At 36.6% G+C, this 26,776-nt stretch overlaps 1 protein-coding gene across 20 annotated transcripts in view; it reads right to left on the minus strand.

Annotated features, from left to right (window-relative positions):
• CEP83 (centrosomal protein 83) overlaps positions 1-26,776 on the minus strand; it is a 165,818-nt gene that overhangs the window by 35,322 nt on the left and 103,720 nt on the right. For all 20 annotated transcript variants that reach the window (XR_010135669.1, XR_010135667.1, XR_010135666.1 and 17 more), the window contains 3 exons: positions 7,274-7,349; positions 5,161-5,318; positions 3,362-3,491 (listed from right to left, as the gene is read on the minus strand). Coding sequence is in view for 16 of the 20 variants with exons in the window: in XM_054527498.1 (XP_054383473.1) it covers positions 3,362-3,491; positions 5,161-5,318; positions 7,274-7,349 (364 nt within the window). In the remaining 4 variants the exon portion in view is untranslated. The remainder of the gene's footprint in view (positions 1-3,361; positions 3,492-5,160; positions 5,319-7,273; positions 7,350-26,776) is intronic.

The following is a 26,776-nucleotide window of genomic DNA, read 5'->3' on the forward strand; positions in this document are numbered from 1 at the left end:
AAAGACTACTTAAAAACAGCAGAAATGACAATCTCTGTGCTTAGGAGCTTGGAGCTCTGAGTAAACACAGATGGCAGTGAGCCATCTTATCCAGCCTCAGGGAAAAAAGAACTTTTCACAGGAAAGCAACTCTAAAGGATTATTTCTGCACTGGGTTCATAATTTGTGACTTTTGTTAAGTCTTATGGCAAAAAATGTTATGACTTTTGGCATTAAAGAACCTAAGAAGTCTGTTGCACTCTTATGAATTATATTTATGTAATCTGATAGCCAAAATGGTCAAATAGAAGCATTATCTTTAACTTGAATGGGAAAAGGGTATGAGTTAATTTAATTTACAGTGATTATTCTGACATAAGAAACGACTCACATGGACCATAGCTATATTAAGCGAAAAGTTGTGAAGTATTTGGAATCAAAGAAAGTAGGAAATTAAAGCCTAACAGTGCAGTGGAAAGAGCACCAGACTGAGAACAGAAACACGTAGATTTTAGTCAACTTTTGATTCTTACTAGTTAAGTAATCTTGGGTACCTCCTATTTTATTTAGTTTGCTAACTTGTAAAGCTATCTGAATGCTAAGATCCCTTCCAGTCCTAAAATTATATACACTTATATACTTTTTAATTGTATTTCTAAGTTACGCATGATGTTTTTCTATTTTAATTGATGTAAACTTGTAAGCTCCTAGTGCAGTGTCCCACATAGTAGGACAACTCTAGGTCATAATCATTCACTGAATTGACCTTAACAATTTCACTATGACTTAAATCACAATCCATAGATCACATTTTAAAAAATAAAATGACTATCTACTATCTTCACACTCATCATCTGGTAGACATTTCAGTAGAAAAAAAAATTCATCCTGTCACAATACTAATGAAATGTTACTTTATAGTGTTTTGGGGTTTTTTTGTTTAATTTTTTTTTTTTTTTTTCTGAGATAGGGTCTTGCTGTGTCATCCAGGCTGGAGGGCAGTGGTGCCATCACAGCTTCTTGCAATCTTGAACTCCTGGGCTCAAGCGATCCTCCCACCTCAGCCTTCCAAGTAGCCGGGACTACAGGCATGTGCCACCATGTGCAGTTTTTTCATGTTTTACAGCGATGGGGTCTGGCTATATTTTGTAGATTTTTAAAAATATAACCTCCTCCGCTCCTTCTGGTATACTTATGATTAGCTGATAATCTCACCACTGGGTGTCACTTTTGCTTCAAAAGAATTCAACCCAAACTAACCTCAATAATTAGAATTTTATCTGTAAGATACTTATCCCTAAAGCCTCAAAATTTAGCTCTTACAATTTCTTGCTGTAACATGGCTTCAGATGTTTCTAGGCTTCAAACACAGTGCAAACGAAAATCAGTAGGATTTCTGAGATCATAGGTCATAAAACAATCCTCTGAAATCCCATTAATATTCATATACTTTTCAGTACCTACATCGACAGAAAGGAAGAAAAGTGACATATACAGAAAAACAAACAAGTGTGCATATTTTGGGTATAAAACACTGGGATCCCTATATAATAAATGCTGTTTTTCCAATAATACTACTTCTAGCATTATGAGAAGATAAAAGTAATATTCAGAGACCAAGAAAGTAGAGAAGGAATGACTTTTAGACTACTCATGTTGTCACTCCAACCATCAGCAACATTTGGCAGTGATATCCAATTACATAAAAAGGGGTCTAGGGACTGCTGTGTGGTTTTCAAATTCAGAATAACTGAACGATCTACAGTTATTTTCTCTTATCCAAATATAAACAGTTAACCTTTCCAATAAACAAACAGATATTAAGATAATGGTTCCTGCACCTAGAATCATTTTCCTCTTACCTCAGATCTTCTCTCCTCTCCACAACAAATGCTACTATTAAGGGAATTTATCAAATGGACACAACTCAAATCATTTGTGGGACTTTACATATAACACACACACACACACACACACACACACACACACACACACTTTATCATGTCCCTCCTCTTCCTCTAATCCTGTTGAAAAGATTACCATGTCCTTCCCCTCCCTTAATCACCACCATGAGTCATGGTTACTAATGGGACCTGTTATATTATTCTTGGGTTTGCTGAAATAGAAAAAAGTTGTAAGTCACTGATTTAGAAGATCCATATAGATACATTATTTCCATGATGCCCTGGATTGTTTCCAAGAAAACAAAGTTAGGTTCTGGAGAAAAGTATGCCTGCAAAGGTAAAACTTAAAAAGGATCACAACGCTGTGGGAACTACTGTGGCAGTTTCAGAAGCCAAGGGAGTCCCAGTTCCTCCTGCTGGAGCAAAGAAATACTTGCTCTTGTATTTCTGAATTGGAAACAAAAAAGCCTTTTAACCACAAAAGCAATAAAACAGATATTAGGCATAAATAAAACAAGCTTAAACACACTATAATTTAACTGGAGAATGTGTTAAATATGACTTCCATGGGATGGCCTGGAAACTATCACTCTGAAAAACACCTTCTGTATGGAAAAATGCATGTCAGCTCAAAACAACTGACTTACACACAAAATTTAGAAACAAACCTGCTGGACAGTTTGGATTTTCCCAATTTATTTCTGCAAGGTTGACAGCAAAATGTCATGCTTATATATCAAATTAAACATATCACTAAAATCTCAGACTCAACTATATATTTTATTCTCCTAAAAGAGTTTATCAGGATGGACGCAGAAGCTCATGCCTGTAATCCCAGCACTTTGGGAGGCTGAGGTGGGAGGATCACTTGAGGTCAGGAGTTTGAGACCAGTCTGGCAAACATGAGAAACCCTGTCTCTACTAAAAATACAAAAATTAGTCGGGCGTGGTGGCACGTGCCTATAATTCCAGCTACTCGAAAGGCTGAGGTATGAGAATCTCTTGAACCCAGGGGATGGAGGTTGCAGTGAGCCAAGATCGCACCACTGCAATCCAGCCTGGGTGATGGGAGTCAGACTCTCAGGAAAAAAAAAAAAAAAAAAGATTTAATTATATTTTATTCCATAGAAATCACCTTTTTTGCTTTTTTTTTTTTTTTTTGCGACAGAGTCTTGCTCTGTCGCCCAGGCTGGAGTGCAGTGGCACGATCTAGGCTCACTATAAGCTCTGCCTCCCAGGCTCATGCTATTCTCCTGCCTCAGCCTCCCGAGTAGCTGGGACTACAGGCGCCCGCCACTACGCCTGGCTAATTTTTTTGTATTTTTTTTTAGTAGAGACGGGGTTTCACCGTGTTAGCCAGGATGGTCTCGATGATCTCCTGACCTCGTGATCTGCCCGCCTCCACCTCCCAAAGTGCTGGGATTACAGGTGTGAGCCACCATGCCTGGCCAGAGATCACTTTAATAAGAACCACTTGCCTTTTTCTGGGCAATTGCAGCTCGCTGCAGTTTCTCCTTAGCTTGATTGTACTTTTCTTCTCTGTCTGTGATACGCTCATGAAGCTTATGCTTTTCTTCCAACCACTGTATCTGTTTCTCTTCCAATGTCCTGTCAGAAGAATGTATGTAAAACATGTTAGTTAAATAAGTTCTTAGGATTAAATAGATATTATCACAAGTATAAGCAAACTCACTACCTGTCTGACCACATTCTTAATTATCCAACTGCAGGCCCTCCTGTATGGCCACTTGTTTGCAAATACCCACCATTACTGAGCACTTCCTATGAATAAGGCACTGGACTTAGAATACTATGTGTATTATATTATCTGTTCTTTACAAAAATCCTGAGTTAGGTATTTCTGTCACCTTTATACTTCTGTCCATTTTATAAATGAGGAAACTGAGGATTAGAGCAGTTAACTAACTTAAGGGCTCACATCTAGTTAATGGCAAGACAAACACTTGATAACCAGGTGTGAAGTATAATAACCATCAAACTACAAATATCTGTCCTCATAAATTTGGTTTAAGAAAATCAAGCCTGGTATCAAATCTTAATGCAGTATGTCTTCTGACTAGAGTAAAATGCATATAAATGATATCTTAAAATAACATCATAACAACTTATATTTTTAAAGCTATTCTGCATACTTTATATGATTTTTTTAGTATTCTTACTATAGGCAGTACTAATGAAAATAACAAACCCTGAGAAGTTAGATTACTTGCCTAAGGTCATACAAGATTTTAAGTATCTTAGCTAGAACTAAAATCACATCCCATTGATCCTTAGTCCAGCTATTTTCTTCTATGCAATTCTATGAATATTATTTAGAAACCAATGATTAATTACTTAAATTTGCTAGCTATACTGTCATTAGAATTATTAAGCTCATTTCAATCAAACACTTGAGAAATCCAAGCACATGCTTCTGTTTTTTACAAAATAAAAGAAAAATAAGTTGGATCATCTGAAATGTCACATGCTGTAGACATTTATCTTGCTTACTTCCTTTTCTTGAAATTCAACCCCATATAAAAAAGCATGGACAAACCTTTGAATATGTAATAATAGAAAAACTGAAGAAATACAGTTTTATGTGGCATGGTGGCCTTCAGAAGAAGAAATTTGAAAATAATAATGTTTTGTAGATTAAAATAAAAACTTACTTACAAGGCCAACATGTTATAAAGACAAAGCAAATACAAAATACAAAATGTGTTCTACCACGTCTACCACAAATTTTTCCAGAGGGTATAAGATCTTGAACATGACCACAATCATTTTATCCCTACCAGTTTTACTCCATACTGTCTACTAGTAACAAATTTTAAGACCAAAAAAAAAAAATAAACAAATAAATTAGCTTTTCAAAGAAAATCCAAGAGACTAGTTCTAATTCAAGGAATTAAGTTTTGCACATCAAAAACAAAACAAAAAACCCATTCTGTTCTCTGGCATTCAGAAGAATAGATTTTTGAAGAAATGTTTTGGTTTAATCAATGAATAAAAAAAGTTTTCTCTGAGGTTTTTCAGAATACTATGCTGTCAGAATTTTAATGTCTTAATTTTTTTTTAAAACAATTCAAGAGTCAGTATAGTTAATTCTATAAAAACATAAAGTACATTATTACCTCAGTAGACCACTGTACACTATTAAAGTGTATTTGTAACTAGTTTCTAAAATATAATCAACATTGGAATCATTACTAAAATAACTATATGTTATATAGAAAAAAGAAAAAATAGTTTGTACATAAAGAGCAAACTCTACTTTTCAGCTTCTAGTTGTGCTTTTTCAGCTTGGCTTCTAAAATTTCGGCACTCTTGTTTTAATCTCTCCACCATTTCCTTCAGCATTTGGTTTGAATTCAGCAAGTCATTCTCTGACTGTGCAAGTGAGGTCACTTGGATCTGCAAACTACTGATTTGCTTAAAAGAGAAGAAAGAAGATAAATTAAAGGCCACTAAATAAACGCGCTAAGGTATGAGAGAAGCAGAAGATACTAAGCATCTCCCTTTGCAAATGCTCCCTCAAGCTGGTGTGTCCTTGAAGATGACCCCTAAAGGAAATAACAAATAGCAGCACCCAGGAGCATTTCTTATTATAATCAGAGTCTATCAAGAACTATATTCCTCAGTCACTGAGTCCCCTCCCTCTTATTTCCAAAATATGCAGGCCAGGAGAGGTATTGGGAATGGAGAGAAGGGTTATCAGGGGGATTAGCAGTGAGATGAGAAAAGGGAATCCAGCGATTAGAGTGAGTCTCCTTACCACTCTAGCCTTCTCCTCACCTCCTAGGAAAAAAAACTGATTTTAAAAGCAAGTCAGCTGGGAAAGCAGCTAAAAAAAAAATCCATCCTCCTCTTCCCACATACCCTGAGATCAGCAACCTTCCAGAAGTTCTACTCTCCGAGCAATCAAAATTTTTCAGTGTAAATGTGGGAAGGATCACTCCTCACATTGTTTTTAAAAGATTTCCAAACATTCTGTATGTCCAGTGCTGGGCAGAAGAAAGATGCTCTGGGAAATCTAATAAATGCTACAGATTTCTTGGCCTCTACAGCCATTTACCAAACTACATAATGTCACTCAAAGGTTTTTTTCCATCCCAATTTACCTTTATCTGGGAGCACTTTTTCTCATGAGAAGTCTAGTTACAGATTAACAGGCTAGAAAGATTTACCTCTTCTAAATTATATCCAAATCTCTTTATTTGGGACAGTTACACATACCTCCCCCACAAGCTATTTTACCAATTAGTAAACAATAAAAGTCCTTATTTTCCTTTCACTTCCTTTTATCTCTCTTAGCCATTTTCTGAGAGACATTTCAAAGCAAAGACAGTCAAGAGACAGGGATCAAAAGAACCTATTATGAGATTCAAGGGTAAAAAGAAACAAGATTCTTATATAATAAACTAAATAAATGGGTAATAATCTCATTACTTCCTAATGGTAACAAAACAATTCAGATAGGATTCTGAATGTCCACAGAGCAATTTTTAGCAGAATAAAACTAAACGGTATGTCTCAGATTTCTATTTTAGAATAAATTTATCCATGTAGAACTATTCACTCTTTATTTTTAACTGGAGTGGCAAATATTAAATCTGTATTACAGCTGCTTGAATAAGCAACCTTCAAAGAACTTAATACCTCTCCATATGCATAGCATGACAGAAAGCCCAAATGCTAATGATACTAAGTAACTTCTCTCTGAGTATCAAACGTTATGTCCATCTAGTTAAGACTTAGAAACCATAACGGCACATGAAAAGCAGTACCAACTAGCATATGAGCACGAATTCTAAAAATGGAATCCTACTTCATAATTTATAGGGAAAACAACAACAACAAAAAAAGAAAATAGAATTCAGAAAAGATCACTATTCCACGTTTTACCCAACTTTATACAAATCTTTCCTGAATCCAAATAACTTTAATTATAAACACAAATTTCCTTCCATAAATACAAATCTTGGATTTCATAGGGATATGGCAAAAAATACCTCATGATATAAAGTTACAAGTCAATCACACAAGTAACTTAAAACCTGGATGATATTTCTATTGAGTTTTTAAAATTCTGAATATTAAAATACTGTCCTTATAACTGTAATTAAAAATTATCATGGGCTACAGCATTTAACAAATATATATATATATATCTTAAGAATAATAGCAGTTAGCCAAAGAAGCTTATTAAAGTATAGAAGTTTAAACATTTTAAAACATTTTATCTTTACATATCACCTCCAACAATATGTTACCAATTGTGGTTAGATTCTAAAAATACTGATTGCAAAATTTTTTTAAAATTTGCAAAACATAAATTTAAAGAAGCACTTGAAAAAATAAAAGGAAAATCTTTGCTAAAATCATACCTGTTTTAGGTCAGAATTTTCATTTTTTTCCTTCTCTACATTTTCAATAGTCACAATTTGTTGCTGAAGTTTTAACCTAAAAATCACAACCCAACAAAAGACATTATTAAGAAACCATGATTCATTTATTTCACTGAATTAAACAGTCATTTTATTGAATGCCTGTTTGACACCAGACACTGTGCAAAAGCACAAACACAACCAAAGATTGAGACTTCAAGAAACTACGTTGTGTTCACGTATAACAAAAATGTAAAACAAATTACTGCTATTGTGATAGGAAAATCTACAAACTAGCGGCATAGAGAAGATGAGAAATCAAGTCTGTCCAGGGGTACTGGGGAATGCTACATGGATAAAAACCTAACAGGCAGGATTCTGATATACATAAAGAACAGCCTGAAAAAGTGGTCTTTCATGGAAAATTATAGAATGTGTTTCTAAGGTATCAGAAAGTAGTTTAGTTTAGGAGAGGCCAACTTACATCCATATAGTATTTTACAATTTACAAAATTCTTTCAGACACACGCTACTTCATTTTCATTCTACAAGGCTACAGATTTAAAAGAAAACTAATACAACACACCATCCTGTATTCTATAAAATATCTTATGGAGCTTTTCATCCCTGAGATGAATGAATACTTACACATTTGCAGACTCTTCAAAGGGAATAATACATCTACAGCCAGAGCCTTAAAACGCAGAGCAGTTCTAGTGAACAAATGAGTAACCTCATGAGGAAGACATTACACTAATTAGGTTTGGCAGGATAGGCCCTTCAGCCTCCTTCCTTTCAAAACTCTTCAAACGCCTATCTCAAATATAATTCACTTGGCACCTATTTATAGCTTGGTATTATTAGCATGTCTTATCTGCCCAAGTAGAATGTGTTTATCTGGACAACACTCTCAAGACCCTAGGTCTGTGCTTTAAACACAATAAGGACTCAATAAACATTTGTTGGCAGACTGAATGAACCAACCCAAATCATGGATTAGCTGTTTACATGTGTGAGATGATTGGATAATATAACATAAAAAACCTGAAGATACGACCCATTGCTTCCTGAGACATTTACATACAAATGCCAGAAACGATGAATCTAAAGAGGGCCAGTCCTTTTCCTTTTGCTCCACCGTCAGTACCAGTCACATTCTTATTTCATAATTCTAGCTACATGATTACTCATTCAAACTTTCTGTGCACTTCCTCCACTAAATGTTTATGAATGTTATCAACTGGGTGCCTTTTTTTTTTTTTTAAATAAGAGATGTGGTCTCACTATATTGCCTAGGCTGGCCTCAAACTCTTTGGCTTAAGCAATCCTCCTGCTTCAGCCTCTCAGGTAGCAGAGTGGCTAACTTGGGGCTTTTAGGTTACTGACTTATAAAGGTTTCTTTCCACAAAATCATGAAGATGAAAATGGAAGACAGAACACTGTGGGTCCCAGCTCAGGTCCACAGTTAGAACTAACTTAGGCCCTAAGTATATCCTAGCTCCAGTTGAGAATCTGGATACAATTGGTAAATTAACAAGAAACATGACCGAGTTAAGAAAGTTATGGCCTAATGCTTTCTATGTAAGTTACACAGACACGAAGAGAAACAATAGTGCCCTACATACAAAAGCTGAAACCAAAGAAACCAATGGTAAAGAGTATCTGAAAATTCATTAAAATATGAAAGGATGGGGAAAAAAACTAAATGAAATATGAACTAAGTAAGAGCACCATTGTGGTAGACTATAGAAGATGATATACAACAAGACCTTCCTTCAGGTCATTTTGTTGAAGCAGTACTGGGTTAGAATCTAAAACTAATTTTTTTTTTAGGAGAAAATTAGTCCATGATTTAAGATCATTACATTTAGGATTCTATGGGATAATGAATCATAAATAAGATAGGAATAAGACTAATGGTATTAAAGTTCAAAAAGGCAGATAGTTTCAAAAGACAGTGCTGTAAATTTAGGAGTAAAGTACAGTATCTCTTTTTATTAGGTTTTGAATACTCAAGGTGTGTCACAATAAGTCAAAAGAATATATACCTTATAATAGATGTACAAGGAACAGAAAAAACTGCAATTAACTTTCATTAGAGGATAAGTTAAGGCTACATAAAAGAGATGCAATTTGAACTAGATCTTGAAGGAAAAATAAGAGTCCGAGATAGAGAAATTAAAGATACAGGTGACGAAGAGTGTAGAGGAAGTAGAGAGATGGGATTAAAAGCACTGTTCACTTAAGAAGTAAAGGGGAAAAGGACATTTTCAAAATAGAAAGGGAGGAGAGAATGAATGAAGGTACCAGAATTATAAGATGGCAAGAAGTTGAGAAAATTCATATCCTTAGCTTATGTACAAGTAAGAACATTGAACAGTTTCCAAGCTGAAAAGGAAGCAAGGGAGCCAGGTTAATAGGCTGGAAGAAAAAGAGAAGTCCAAAGACTACTAATTTCAGTATCTTTAGTGACAGTAGCATGGATAAGAGAAAGAGAAGATATTTACGTCTTTGAAGTGATCAGTTCTAGGTGACGACAAGGTCCAAGAAGCGTCTAGGTGTACAAGATGCTAAAGTAGGATAAAGATAAAAGAATGGCAGAGTGCAGATAGAATAAACTATAAGGCTAAGGTGTTGGGTAGTTCAACAATATGAATACATAGTCACTAAGAATGATGGCAAGAGAAACAGAAAACAGAAAAAAGTTGAGCCAGATATCAAAGACCTCAGTGACTGTTAAGGAATACACTGTAGGTCATTAACTGGAAGAGATAAAAGACAGGTATAAAACTGGATGCCACAAATATCAAAGAAAAAAATCACTTTAACCATACTCAAACAATGAACTGGAAGCACAAACGGGGCTTACAAATGCTGATTTCTCTTCTTGGTCTCTTGCTGCAGGAGAGAGGAAGGAAGAGTAATTTCTACTTAAAAAGCGTTCCAGGTTATATGCCATGAGAAGAAGAAAGCAGTTTTCAGTAGGGGGAGAGGCATTAAAAAAATGTTGAGATTGCAAAAAAAAAGTTATTGGTATCAGAAAAGGGATTCCAGAGGCTACAGTGGAAACTGTTAAAAGTTTTAATGAGTAGGTGATAGGGAGAAATCAGAGGGTGAAGGATGAGTAAGTTGGGGGAAAAGTAACTATGAGATCAAGTACTTTATACTTTTAAAGTAATTATGAAGGCAGAAATAGTAGGTGAACTGGAGGGCCAAGTTACAACAGACAATGTAGCTATGAATAAGTTTAAATGGAAACTTTGGAATAACATTAAGATGGAACTATTTCAAGTTCCCTTCAAAGTATAGGGAAGTCAACTGTAAGGATCATGGTCTAGGTCTTCTGTGGCAGGCAGCTGATACACTGATATATACTATTTCTTTTCTTTTTTTTCTTTTCTTTTCTTTTCTTTTCTTTTTTTTTTTTGGAGATGGAGTTTCACTCTTGTTGCCCAGGCTGGAGTTCAATGGTGTGATCTCGCAACCTCCGCCTCCTGGGTTCAAGTGATTCTCCTGCCTCAGCCTCTCAAGTAGCTGGGATTACAGGCATCCACCACCACGCCTGGCTAATTTTTTGTATTTTTATAGAGATGGAGTTTCTGCATGTTGGTCAGGCTGGTCTTGAACTCCCGACCTCAGGTGATCTGCCCGCCTTGGCCTCCCAATATATGCTATTTTGACATTCAGCAAATATTTATTGAGTACCTATACATGCTGAGCCCATTCTAAGTGTTGTGGATACATCAGAAAATAACAAGGACAGAATGCCTACCTTGAGTTTATACTCCAACAGTGTTGTCTGATAGAACTTTCTTTGATGGTGGAAATATTCTATAATCTGTGCCTTCCAATATGATAGTCACTAGCAACATGTTGCTAGTGCACACTTGAAATGTACTTCGTGTGACTGAGGAAACTGAATTTTAATTTTTTAAAATTCTAAATTTAAATTTAGGTTTCAACAGTCATCTGTGACTAGTAATATCATATTGGGCAGCAAAGGCTCTAATGTAACTTCTTGGCTTCATTTAATGTGAGTCTCTGCTATCAAGGGGAAGCAACATACAGGGCAAACAACAGAAGTTGTATTTGTGATTTCTCTACTGTCAAAGAGTCCTACAAGTCTCATGAGAATGGCAGTGGCCTTCTTATACCAACCTTCTGAAAGCATCGTTCTTGCTTGTGAGCACTGGAAATTGATACTGGCCATTATTAGCAAAAATAAACTTGCCTGAAAGAATATAAGAACCCACTCAAAAGAGAACTAGAAAACCAAAACCAGGATACAATAATTGACAGGAATCACAGGCAAAGACATGCCACAGCCCTGCCTGGTCCTTCAAACACTGACACATATCCTTTCATCCCTTACTTCACAGTTTAAATTCTTGGGAGAAAACGTGTCCAATGGGCCAATATAATTCTTCTCAAGATGCAGTCTAAGTAGAAAGGTGGATATAGTAAATGATAGTTTTTTGGTTTGTTTTTAAAAAAGCAAATATCCAACACTGGCAGCAAAGAAATCCAAACTGATGAAATTTAAACGTTCATTAAAAGCTCAAGAAAAAAACAGAAAGCCCCAAATGGGAAATAAGAGCCCTGGCTTTAAGCCACGCAAAAAATAAATTAAGGAGGTATTGACTACAGGATATCATAAATGTTCAGGTTCCCTTTCCCTTGGTTATTGCTATTTCCCCAAAGACCTCCCCTTACTTTTGATATCAAACTGTATATCATTTACTTCCTCCTTCACTCACTCCACACAGAGACATGGGCATATAACCTTGGCTGAGCCAGAGTGCCTGATACCACGGTCGCAGTGGTAGGTCCAGGGATGAGCATGTGAACTAGACCCAAACTTGTCTCTAGATTTTCTTTCTTTTTTTTTTTTTTTTTTAAGACAGAGTCTCACTCTGTCACCCAGGCGGGAGTGCAGTGGCACAATCTTGGCTCACTGTAACCTCCGCCTCCCGGGTCCACGCAATTATCCTGCCTCAGCCTCCTGAGTAGCTGGGACTACAGGTGGCTGCCACCACATCCCACTAATTTTTGTATTTTCAGTAGAGATGGGGTTTAACCAAGTTGGCCAGGCTGGTCTCAAATGCCTGACCTCAGGTGTTCCACCCACCTCGGCCTCCCAAAGTGCTGGGATCACAGGCGTGAGCCACCATGCCCGGCCTCAACTCTAGACTTTTTAAACTTGAGTTTGCTAACAAGAACTTTGTCCTCTTGGCTTCAACATATGTTCCCAGCATCACAGAGATAGGACAGCAGACAAATGACAGAGATAATAAGAGAGGAGAGAGAAAATAAGAGAGGAGGAATAAAAGAAAAGGAGGGGAACAGTCACTATTATCTAATTGCATTTGAGTTCTTAGATCCAGGTGTCCGTGAAACCAGCATAACCCTTATCTTTCCCACAATTGTGTAAACCAAGAAAGTCCCTTTTGTTTGCTTGCATTAGTTGGAGTTGGGTTCCGGTCATAACCAAAAGTTGACTACATATTCTATTATATTTAAACTCCTTTAATTTTTACATGGTTTTAATTTGCAAATTGAATAAATGTGCAGCGGAGCAGCCTTTTGAAATACAGTACTTTTATAAAAATAATTTTTATTATTCTTGGCACTATGATAAGCTAGTGCTTAAAAAAAACACTTTCATCAAAAGAAAAGACTGGTATATAATTAATAAAGGATCTGTCAAAGCAGTGATTAATATGTAATAGATTAATATCTACTTATCACAGATATATATTATTTGTAAATAAATGGATATTTCTGCTTTGCATGATTTATAATTTCCATTTCCTTAATAAGACCTTTTGCTCCACAGATAAGTCTCCAATCTGTCACGGGTTATCTAAATAGGAGGTGCTGCAATTATGACCATTTTAATGAATGATCAAAATAGACCTGGTTGATGTAGCTGGACTTATAAATCAGTAAATCATAACTGTCAAGGAAAAAATACCACAATTGTTGAACATTAAAAAAAAAAAAAACCATGCAAATCGTGTAAATTAATCCTGCTAGATTTTATGTTGGTTACTATGTCTTTATTTTAAAATAAGTTGAGGTCATTTACACATTATAAGTGAAACTACAGAGGAATCAAAGAAAAATTATCAATGTGACTAACAGAATAGAAAATTATTCATATTTAAGAAAAGCTAAAGGAATGAAAGCTGTTTTATATAGCAAAAAACTAAAAAACAAAACAAAACAAAACCTAAGGGTCAAGTTCATTATTGTGTTCAAGTAATGACAGAATGCTGAACATTTTATCACTATGGCAACAGAAACCCAAAGCAGGAGAAACAGGCTTAAATTCTAACAGAAAAGATTATAACTGGCCAAATTGTGGGATTATAATAGAATAAAACATTAGAGTAGGATGCCTGGGGAGGGTCTCCCCCCACTTTCTGGAGACTGTCAAAGAGAGATTTAAAAACGACCTGTCCTGAATATGTCCTAAAAAATGTACCCACCTAAAAGCAAAAGGACAGACAAGATTGGTTCTTAAAATCTATTACAGATTCATGCTTTCAGAATCACAGCCACTAACAATTTAAATAAAGTTATAAAACCTAAGTAAATAATACGTATACCTCTGCCTGAAGTAATTCTTTCCTAAGTAATGCAGATCAAGAACCCTGTCTCAAAACATAGCCTACCACTTAATGAACATGATTTTTAAAAGCTACTCAAACTTTATATAATTAGAGACGTCACTAAGATATTAGAATTTGAAAAGCAGACATAAAGAATTTCCAAGTGTTGAAGATAACAGCAGAGGTCTAGCTCTGTGTTATCCATATTATTCTGCAAAAACAATACAGAAAAGCAAAGAGAACAAATAAAGCCGCACAAAACCATACCCTTAGCATAACTGGCAGACAAAAAATGCCTAAAACCTCAAAGTAACTGTAAGTAAAATGAAGGAAAAAATACCAAATCCCAGCAAGTGAGCTCTCCCATTCCCACCTGCAAATCTTTGCAGGCAAGGGCTCACTGCACGTGAATGTACTTAATTCGCCCATTAAAATAAAATGTTTAATTTATTAAAATTTGGCCCACAAAACAAGACCCAACTAAACGCTACATATAAAACACACATTTAAAAAGCAAAACGATTCAGAAAATTTAAAAATAAGAGGATAAAAGTATATCAGGCAAATAGAAACTATATGAAAACAGAAGTGGTGATGATATCAGACAAGTCAAGCAAAAAAAAAGACAAAAAAAGCACTTTTTAATGCTAAAAGCTACAATTCACACTTAAAACAGAACTGCTATGAATATTTATATATTCTGTATCAAATACCATGAAACTCACCTTTATGAAACAAAAACTACAAGATATACAAAGAGTCACATACAGAAACACAGTAATAATAGGAGACTTTAATATATCATTCTTTGTACAAGACAAATCGAGTGGACAAAAAATAAGCAAGTATACAGAAGACCTAAACATCGCAGTTAACAAGGTAGATCCTATGTGTGTATATATGTGTGTATGTATGTCTGTGTGTGTGTGTATGTATATATATATAGAACTTCATACTCTTATAAGACTCCATGTGTTTATGTAACACTAACTGACATATACTATGGGACTAAGTGACTATAGTCCTATAGTCGCTGGGCATGTGACATGTCCAGAATGCGAACTTAAGAAGACACCCATTCTAAGACTCCTGCAAGTGCAGAGTTGGCACATGAGACTGTCGCCTTAAATTTTGCACCCTGGGTGCTTCACTTGCTTTACCCTAGTCCTGCCTTTGATAGATTAGGTTACAAAGAAACATCAGAGTGTTCCACAAAGTAGAAAGAGTACAAACAATATTCTGATCACAATGCAATAAAACTAGAAATTAACTTTTTAAAAAGGTTCTCCTACCTGGAAATTAAAAAAACTTCTGTTATAGACTGAAACATGTTCCTTCAAGATATGACTACATTTGGAGATAGGGCCTTTAAAGAGACAATTAAGGTTAAAGTCATATGGGTGGGCCCTAATCCAATATGACTAGTGTCCTTATAAAAAGGATAGACAAGAGGGGATGCACAGAGAAAAAGCCATGTGAGGACAAAGAGGGAAGAAGGTGGCTACCTGCAAGTCAAGAAGAGAGGTCTTAGGAGAAACCAAGCTGGGCAATACCTTAATCTATGACTTCTAGTCTCCAAAACTGTAAGAAAATTAATTCCTGTTGTTTGATCACCCAGTCTGTGGTATTTTATTATGGCAGACTTAGCAAACTACTACATCTTCTGTTAAACAACTCTTTGGCAGAATGAAAAATGCAAATTAAAATTAGTGAATTTCTTTAAAAATAATAATTAAAACACTATATAATTTATGGGATACACTTAAAACAGTGATGAGAAGAAAATTATTAGCACTAAATACTCTTACCAATAAGAATGAAAGAATAAACTGTAGTAAAATTAAATTCTCAACTCAAAAACAACCAAATGAACAAAGTAAACTAAAAGAAAGCCCAAGGTATACAACATGACCTTAGAAAACTCTAAGAAATCAACAAAGCAGCTATTAGAAAATATATGACTTTAGCAAAGTCACAGGATTCAAGATCAATACATAAAAGTAAACTATATTTCCATATGCAACGAACAATTAAGAAGTCAAATGAACTCAATTTATAACATATTTAGAAATAAAATTGAATAAAAGATGAACATGATATATACAATGAAAACTGCAACACACTGATGAAAGAAACGAAACCTAAATAAATGGAGAGATGTATGATATTCATGGATTGGAAGACTCAATATTGTTAAGGTAACAATTCTCCTCAAATTGACCTAAAAATCCAATGCAATCCCAATTAAAATTTTAACAAGATTTTTTTTTTAAAAAGGTAAAAAACTGATTAAAAAATTAATATTTGAAAGGCAAAGGACCTAGAAAAGCCAAAAGAATTTAGATAAAAAAGAACCAGGTAGAGGACGTGCACTACCTGAATCAAACTTACTATAAAGCTACAGTAATCAAAATGGTATGATACTGCTGTAAAGACAAAGATCAGTAAAATAGAACAGAGTCCAGAAATAGACTCACACCTGTAATTCAATGGGGGAGAAGATAGTCTTCAAAAAATGGTGCTGGAACAACTGGATACCCACATGAAAATAAAAAGCATATGTGTACCATTACCTTACACCACATAAAAGTTAACATGAATTAGACCTTAAAACCTAAAGGTAAAAACCAAATATTAATCTTTTAGAAGAAAACATCTCTTTAACACAGAATTAGGCAAAGACTTCTTGAAGAGAACACAAAAAATACAAACAAGAAAAAAATGATAAAGTGGTGTGGTATTATGATGTATATATATTGGTTTACATATATATATGGTTTTACATTCATGGTTCCTGGCTTGTAACTTCCATAGCCCTTGTCCACATTTCCTAAGCGACTAAAACAATACATGTATCTTTGTTACCATATTTGGCCCTTTGTTCATGGCTCTGGAGGCAGCTTCAGAACAGCTTCAGAGTGATAAAGGTGCAAGACAGTCTTTGGTTATAACACTGGGGTGCTCTGGGCCTCAGAAACAGACCTCAGAAAACAGAATCTCTCTCTGACCTTCTGTCCTCCTTTTACCTGCGCCTTTTTCTCTCCAAGGCAGGCCACACACACTAAAAATATACTCCAATCTTCCCCTATCTTTCTGTCTTGGAACTGGTCATAAAAAAATCCTCTGAATTACCTTATCTGACAGTAGGTCATAAGACCCGCATTTCTGAAGGGGTCCTGCCCCTTCCTTACCCAGGAGGAAATAATGCTACACAGAGGGGCCAAGAAGAATCTAAACGCACAGGACTTGTTACGATTCTCTGCACAGTCTATTAGTATTAGATCATGCCCTTTTTGTCCAATAAGATTTCCATACGATTGTCCATTCTTCAATCATGTCTATCCAATGAAGTCTCCAAAAAAGACACAAGAGGACAGGGTACCACAAGCCTCCAGACAGCTGAACTCATGGAGGATTACATGAAAGTAAATAAGAACTCACCCAGGTGCTAAGAGAATGGCACACCCCAACTTCACAGGAACAGAAGCTCCTGAGCTCTGGACCCTTGAGACCTCACCCTATTATTTCCTTCTTTCTTCTTGTTTTCTTGAGACAGGGTCTTGCTCTGCTGCCCAGGCTGGAGTGCAATGGCCGATCTTGGCTCACTGCAACCTCTGCCTCCCAGGTTCAAGCAAGTCTCCTGCCTCAGCCTCCCGAGCAGCTGGGATTACAGGCACCTGCCACCACGCCCAACTAATTTTTTTTGTATTTTTAGTAGAGACGGGGTTTCACCATGTTGGTCAGGCTGGTCTCAAACTCCTGACCTCAGGTGATCCACCCACCTCAGCTTCCCAAAGTGCTGGGATTACAGGCGTGGGCCACTGCACCTGGCCTATTATTTCTTCATCTAGCTGTTTATTTGTATCCGCAGTGAGCTGAGATCACGCCATTGCACTCCAGCCTCGGTGACAGAGCGAGATGCCATCTCAAAAAAAAAAAAAAAAATCCTCTTCAATAACCTGGGAAACATAAAGTGTTTCCTTAAGCTTGTGAACCACTCTAGTAAATTTAGCTGAAAGAGAAGGTTATGGAAACCCCAACTTAAAAACCTGGTCGATCAGAAGTTCCAGAGGCCTGAAAGTGAGACTGGTGTCTGAAATGGTGGCAATCTTGTGGGACCAAGCCTTCAACCCGCAGGATCTGATGCTATCTCCATGTACAGAGCAGTAGAATCAAATTAGATTAGAAGATGTCAGACTGCTGTCCACTGCAGAACTGAATGCTTGCTTGTTGATGGGTAGAAATCCATACATTTGGTCACAGAAGTTTTCTGTGTTGTTGTGGTGTGAAAACACAGGAAAAAACACCACTCAGGAGTTCAAGACCAGTCTGGGAAACATGGAGAAACCTTGTCTCTGCTCAAAATATAAAACTTAGCCAGGCATGGTGCCATGCACTTGTAGTCCCAGCTACTCAGGAGGCTGAGGTGGGAGGATCGCTTGAGCCCAGGAGGCGGAGGTTGCAGTGAGCTGAGATGGCACCATGGCACTCCAGCCTGGGCAACAGAGCAAGATCCTGTATCAAAAAATTAACAAATACACACACACACACACACACACACACACACACACACACACACACACAAGTAAATGAAAAGGAAAGTCACAGATAAGGAGAAAATATCTGTAAAATATGTATCTAAGAAAGAGCTTTTATGCGTAACACATAAATAACTATTATAAATCAATAAGATAACTTCTGAATGTAAAAAGTGGGCAAAATATTTGAACAGAAACTTCACAAAAGTAGCTTATAAGCACACAAAAAGATGCTAACCACCACTAGTCACAGAGACAATAAAATTAAGACCACAGGTGACATGTTACAACATATCCAATTAGAATTATTATTAAGACTGAAAATAACAAGTGTCAGTAAGGATGTAAAACAAACAAAATCCTCATATATTGCTAGTTGGAATGAAAAAACTTTGTCAAGTGTTTCTATATTGGAAAACAGTATTTCTGTAGGTTATAAAATTAAATATATACTTAACATATGACTTAGTAATCCCATTTCTAGGTATTTAACTAGGAGAAATAAAAACATATTTCCACACAAAGACTTGTAAATGAATGTTCACAGCAGCATTATTCACAATAGCCCCCAACTAAAAACAACCCAACATTTGTCCAACAAAAGAATAAATAAATCATATTACATTTATACAATGAATACTAATCAGCAATAAAAAGACATGGGCTACTGATACACTCAGAGCATGGATAAGTCTGGGTTGCCTAATGTTGGGACTCAGGAAAGGAGGTCAACTATAAAGAGACATGAAGAAACTTTTGGGGTGATGAAACTATTCCATATTTTTATTGTGGTGAGGATTGTACAACTGTATACAAAATGGGTGAATTTTACTTTAGGTACATTAAATGACAACAATAAAACTATAAAAACTTTTTAAGGGCAAAGAACCAGAAGATAAAAGCAGAAATTAATGAGTTAGAAAATGGGAAACCAGTTGATCTAATTAATAAACCAAAATCCTAATTTAAATGAATGTACGGAACTGCATGTTTTAAAATAGTTAAAATGGTAAATTTTATGTATATTTTACCACAATAAAAATATATATATATACACAAAGCAGTGGCTGACTTGACTGAGAAAGAAAGGAAGAAAGCACACGTATAGAACAAAAAATAACAAAGGGGAAATAAGCATTGAAACAGAAAAAAAAATTAAAAAGAAAAAGGTCTACCTTTCAAAAGGAGGAGCATAGTGGCCAGCCATCAGAAGTTGACAATGACCAACTGAGAGCAATCATTGGAGCTGATCCTCTACAACTATATAAGAAGCTGCCAAAGAACTCAATGTCAACCATTTTATGGTCATTTGGCATTTGAAGCAATTTGGAAAGGTGAAAAAGCTAGATAAGTGGGTGTCTCATGAACTGAGCGAAAATTTAAAATATGGTCATTTTGAAGAGTCGTCTTCTCTTATTCTACGCAACAACAACAAACTATTTCTCAAGCAGATTGTGACATGCGAGAAAAAGTGGATTGCATACGACTACCGGCAATGACCACCTCAGTGGCTGGATGGAGAAGCTCCAGAGCACTTCCTGAAGCCAAACTTGTGCCAAAAAAGCTCATGGTCACTGTTTGGTGGTCTGCTGCCGGTCTGATCCACTACAGCTTTCTGAATCCCAGGGAAACCATTACATTTGAGAAGTATGCTCAGCAAATCGATGAGATGCATTGAAAACTGCAATGCCTGCAGCCGGCATTGATCAACAGAAAGGGTCCAATTCTTCTCTATGACAAGGTCCAACTGTATGCCACACAACCAATGCTTCAAAAGTCGAACAAACTGCACTACGAAGTTTTGCTTCATCTGCCATAGTCACCTGACCTCTTGCCAACTGACTATGACTTCTTTAAGCATCTCAACAACTTTTTGCAGGGAAAATGCTTCCACAACGAGCAGGATGCAGAAAATGCTTTCTAAGTGTTTGTCTAATCCCGCCAAGTGTGGTGGCTCACACTTGTAATTCCAGCATTTTGGGAGGCCGAGGTGGGTGGATCACCTGAGATCAGGAGTTCAAGACCAGCCTGGCCAACATGGTGAAACACCATTTCTACTAAAAATACAAAAATTAGCTAGGCGTGGTGGCGGGTGCCTATAATCCCAGCTACTTGGGAGGCTGAGGCAGGAGAATCGCTTGAACCCAGGAGGTGGAAGTTGCAGTGAGCCAAGATTGCACCACTGCACTCCAGCCTGGACGACAAGAGCAAGACTCTGTCTCAAAAAAAAAAAAAAAAAAAAAAAAGAAGTTTGTCGAATCCCGAAGCATGGATTTTTATACTACAAGAATAAACTTATTTCTCATTGGCAAAAATGTGTTGACAGCAATGGTTCCTATTTTGATTAATAAAGATGTGTTTGAGCCACGACTTAAAATTCATGGTCCAAAACCACAATTACTTTTGCACCAACCTAATAATACACCATATTAAAAGAATGAAGAAAAAAATGCATGATCATCTCAACTGATGCAGAAAAAGCATTTGACAAAATTCAACACCCTTTCATGATTAACAAACTCGGAATAGAAGGACACTACCTCAACATAATAAAGCCATATATGAAAAAGCCACAGTGAGTATCATAAGCAATGGTGAGAGACTGAAATGTTTTCCTTTAAGATCAGGAATAAAACAAGTACTCCCACTTTTGCCACTTCCATTTGACATGAAACTGGAAGTTCTAGCCAGAGCTACTAGGCAAGAGAAAGACAATGAATTCAGCAAAGTAGCTGAATACAAAGCCAACAAACAAAAGTTAGCTGCATTTCTATACACTAACAATGAATAATATGAAAAGGAAAATGAAGAAAATAATTCCATTTACAATAGCATCAAAAAGAATACATAAAAATTAACTGAACCAAGGAGGTGAAATACTTATAAACAGAAATCTAAAAGACACTGCTAACAGAAATTAAACAAGATATAAATAAATGGAAACACATCCCATGTTCATAAATTGAAAGATTTAATATTGTTGAGATGTCAGTACTACCAAAAATAATCTACAGAATCAATGCAATTCCTATCAAAATCCCAATATTTTGTACAGAAATAGAAAAATCCATCCTAAAATTCATATGGAATCTCAAGGGAACCCAAGTAGATGAAATAATCCTGAAGAACAAAACTAGAGAACTCATACTTCCTTATTTCAAAATTTATTGCAAAGTTATAATAATCAAAATAGTGTGACACTGACATAAAGACCAACATATAAGCAACTGGAATAGAATACAGAATGAGGAAATAAACCCTCCCATATAGGGTCAAATGATTTTTGACAAGAGTACCAAGGTCATTCAATGAAGAAAGGGCAATGTTGTCAACAAACAGTGCTGGGAAAACTGGATATATACATATAAAAGAATGAACTTGGACCTCTCTTTATATAGGAAAATTAATTTAAAATAGATCAAAGGTCTAAATGTACAACCTAAAACTATAAAACTCTTAGAAGAAAAGATGGGGGAAAGGCTTCATGGAATTTGATTTGATAATGATTTCTTGGATATGACACGAAAGGCATAGGCAATAACAACGACAAAAAAAAAGACAAAATGAACTCCATGAAAATAAATTTTTCTGCAACAAAAGATACTTATCAACAGAGTAAAACCCTACAGAATAGGAGAAAATATTTGCAAATCATATATCTGATAAGGCATTAATATCCAGAATACACAGAGAAAAACTAAACAAGAATAAAAAATAAAATTTTTAAATGGGCAAAAAACTTGACTAGCTGTTTTTCAAAAAAGATACACAAGTGGCTAACAGGCATATTAAAAGATGCTCGACATCACTAATCATTAGAAAGATGCAAATCAAAACTACAATGAGATACTTACTACCTCCACCTATCAGGATGGCTACTATCAAAAAAACATGAGGAAGACATCATTAAGATGACTGACTAGAGGACCAAACACTCTTCCACAAAGGCCCAAAATAACAAGTAAATAACTGCACTTCAGGTAGAGTTTCTAAGGGAGAACAACAGAATTCACATGAAAGAGAAAAAAAAATCCACTTAATCATGGAGACTTGAGGTGGCAGCATAGAGAAGAAAGCAAAGCACCCAGCCGGGATTGGCTCAGAACCAAGAGAGACTCCCCATTGTGTGAGAAATGGTAGGTAAGAGTTCCTTAGTAATCCCTAATACCACTGTGGACATGTGTAAACCTAGCTACAGAAGAGCCCTAGAGTCCTAACAGGCCCTGAATCCGGTACAGGGAGCTGCTTGGAGTCCACATGGTTACATTGCTCCAAAGAAGGAACGCACACTGGGTCCCCCCACTCCCTGTGACCCAGGCTGCTACAGCATGGCACCATTTTGAGAACCGAGCCAATGCTGAAATACATGCTGCCATGGGGTTCAACAGACCTGGTATTTCCACATCTGAAGGGTCCCACTGTAATCACACCACAACCAAATAAAAGGGTCCAACACCACAACCTCAGCTACACAGAGCAGTAAAGCCAAAACTCCAGAACCTGAGCTGATATAGTAGACCTAAAGGAACAAGCAATCTAGCACAGCAGGGAGGCTACCTCCAAGACCAAGGGCGCTGGTGCATGCAGTCCCTAGGGTTTAAGAACTAGCTGCCAGCCACTGCCAGCAATCCCATTCCCACAACTGGTGAAGCAGAAATGCACCCCACATACCTGTAGGGACCAATGATGGGCCCATATGGCAACAGCCACCACTGGCAATTCCACCCCACAACTGGCAAAGCCACCATACCCAATGAGCACCTAACACCCAAGGCCTGAGAACTGTTCCACCTAGATATCAACACCAAAGACATGAGACTCATTCTACAAAAACTCACAGCAGAGACCACTGAGGTACTTGCAGACACTGCTGACACGAATTACAGCCAAAGATATCACATGGAGACTACATTACTGCACTAATCTAGAAACAAAGCCAAAGCAACTACCCAAACAATACTGCAGGACAAATATACAGAAAAAAGTCCTTCCTTACAAAAGCTACTCCATAAAATAGAAAGAGACAACTATTCTACCAGATGCACCCATAACATAGGGACACAAGAAACATGAAAAAAGTTGGGCGTGGTGGTTCACACCTGTAATTCCAGCACTTTGGGAGGCCAAGGCAGGCAGATCACGAGGTCAGGAGTTTGAGACCAGCCTGGCCAACATAGTGAAACCCTGTCTCTACTAAAAATACAAAAAATTACCTGGGCTTGGTGGTGGGCGCCTGTAATCCCAGCTGCTTGGGAGGCTGAGACAGGAAAATCACTTGAACCCGGGAGGCAGAAGTTGCAGTGAGCCAAAATTGTGCCACTGCACTCCAACCTGGGTGACAGTGCGAGACTTTGTCTCAAAAAAAAAAAAGAAACATGAAAAAGAAAACATGACACCTCAAATGGAACCCAATAATACTCCAGTAATAGACCCTAACGAGAAAGAAATCTAAAAAATGCCTAAAAAGAAACTCAAAATAACAATGTTAAGGAAACTTGGAAAGATACAAGAGAATACAGATACAAAATTCAACAAAATCAGAAAAAAATCATGATATGAATGAGAAATTTGAGAGAGATAGATATCATAAAAAAGAACCAAACAGAATCCTTGGAGCTGAAGAATTCCATGAACAAAATTAAAAATACAATCAAGAATTTCAGTAACAGTCTAGATCAAGCAGGAAAAAGAATTTTTGAACATTAAGACAGGTCTTTTAAAATAATCCAGTCAGGCAAATAATAACAAAGAATAAAAAGGATGAAGAAAGCCTATAAGACTTATGTGACACCATTAAGTGAACACATATTCACATTATAAAAATTCCAGAAGAATAAGAGATGGGAAATGGTATCAAAAACGTTGTAAACAAAATAATAACTATAGAGTTCCCAAGTCTTAGGAGAGAGATGAACATCCAAATCCAAAAAGTTCAAAGACCCCAAACTGATGCAACCCAAAAAGGTCCTCTCCAAGGCATACTATACTCAAACATCAAAAATCAAATCAAACAGAGAATTCTATAAACAACAAGAAAAAAGCATCAAGTCACATATAAGAAAATCCCCATGAGACAAACAGCAGATTTCTCAAGAGAAACCTTATAGGCAAGAAGAGAACAGAATGATATACTCAAAAGTAGTGAAAGAAAAATAACTTCCATTCAAAAATACTATACCCAGCAAAACTATACTTCAGAAATGAAGAAGAAACAAAGTCTTTCTCAGACAAGCAAAAACTGAGAGAATTCATCACCACTAAACCTACTCAACAAGAAATTCTTAAGGGAGTCCTACAACTGAAAATGAAAAGACAATGACTATCATCATGAAAACATGCAAGTATAAAACTCACTAGTAGAACAGATAGATATACAAATGAGAAAGAAATCAAACTTTGTCACTACACAAATCCACCAAACCACAAAGATAAACAATTAAGAGAGCAAGAAAGAAACAGAAGATCTACAGTACAATCAGAAAACAATTAACAAAATGACAGGACTAAGTCCTTGCCTACCAAGAATAACTTTGAATGTAAACAGATTACATCCCCCAATTAAGACATATAGACTGGATAAACGCATTAAAACTCAAAGCCCAAATATAAGCTGCCTAAACAAAACTCAATTCACCCATAAAGACATATATAGTCTGAAAACGAAGTGGTTTAAAAAAAAAAAAAAAAACACTCCATGCAAAGAGAAACCAAAAATGAACAGAAGTAACTTACTTATATCAGATAAACTTTAAGTCAAAAACTGTGAACAGTTTGTCACACTGTAAAAAGAACTGTTTTTTACAGTTCTTTTTTTTTAAAAGTTTTTAAGCTGTAAAGAGACAAGGAAGTTCATTATATAATGGAAAAAACCCCAATTCAGCAAGAGGATTAGCAATAGTAAATATGTATGCATCAAACACCAGAGAACCAAGATATATTAAAGCAAATATAATTATTATCTAAGGGAAAAGATAGACACCAATGCAATAATAGTAGAGGACTTCAATACCCCACTCTCTGCATTAAACAGATCACCTAGAAAGAAACATAGATTTAAATTACACTGTAGACCAAATGGACTTCACAGACACTTGTAAAACATTTCATCCAGTAGCTGGAGAACGCAGAATACTCATTCTTCTTCTTCCTTTTTTTTTTTTTGAGACGGAGTCTTGATCTGGCACCCAGGCTGGAGGGCAGTGGCACAATCTCGGCTCACTGTAACCTCTACCTCCTGGGTTCTTGTGCCTCAGCCTCTCGAGTAGCGGGGATTACTGTCACGCACCACCAAGCCCAATCAATTTTTTCCTGTAGTTTTAGTAGGGACAAGGTTTCACCATTTTGGCCAGGCTGCTCTCCAACTCCTGACCTCAAGTGATCTGCCCACCTTGGTCTCCCAAAGTGCTGGGATTGCAGATATAAGCCACCATGCTTGGCCAGAATATTCACTCTTTTTATCAGAACATGGAGCATTCCACAGGACAGACCATATGTTAGGCCACAAAACAAGTCTCAATAAATTTTTAAAAATCAATATATCAAGTATATTTTCTGACAATAGCAGTGTAAAACTAGAAATCAGTAACAAGAAGAACTCTGAAAGGTGTACAAATACATGAAAATTAAATAACATGCTCCTGAATGACCAATGAGTCAAGGAGGAAATTAAAAAATAAACTGAAGGCCAGGTGTGGTGGCTCACACCTGTAATCCCAACACTTCAGGAGGCTGAGGCGGGAGGACCACAAGGTCAAGAGATCGAAACCATCCTGGCCAACATGGTGAAACCCTGTCTCTACTAAAAATATAAAAATTATATGGGTGTGGTGGCACACGCCTTGCTACTCGGGAGGCTGAAGCAGGAGAACTGCTTGAATCTGGGAGGTAGAGGTTGCAGTTAGCTGAGATCGTGCCACTGCACTCCAGCCTGGCTACAGAGCAAGACTCCGTCTCAAAAAAAAAAGAAACAAAAAATTTCTTAAAAACAAATAAATAAAAATAAAAATACAATATACCCAAAACCTATGCAATGAATACCACAAAAGCAGAATTAAGAGTGAAAGTTTATAGCAATAAATGCCTACATCAAAAAAGTACAAAAACTTCAAATCAACAACATAATCACGTTCCCCAGGGAACTAGAAAAACAAGAATAGGCCGGGCACAGTGGCTCACGCCTGTAATCTCAGCACTTTGGGAGGCCGAGGCGGGTGGATCACGAGGTCAGGAGATTGAGACCATCCTGGCTAACACCATGAGACCCCATCTCTACTAAAAATACAAAAAATTAGCCAGGCGTGGTGGCGGGCGCCTGTAGTCCCAGCTACTCGGGAGGCTGAGGCGGGAGAATG

The sequence above is a fragment of the Pongo abelii genome, chromosome 10 (assembly GCF_028885655.2).
Source record: "Pongo abelii isolate AG06213 chromosome 10, NHGRI_mPonAbe1-v2.0_pri, whole genome shotgun sequence".
NCBI lineage: Eukaryota > Metazoa > Chordata > Mammalia > Primates > Hominidae > Pongo > Pongo abelii.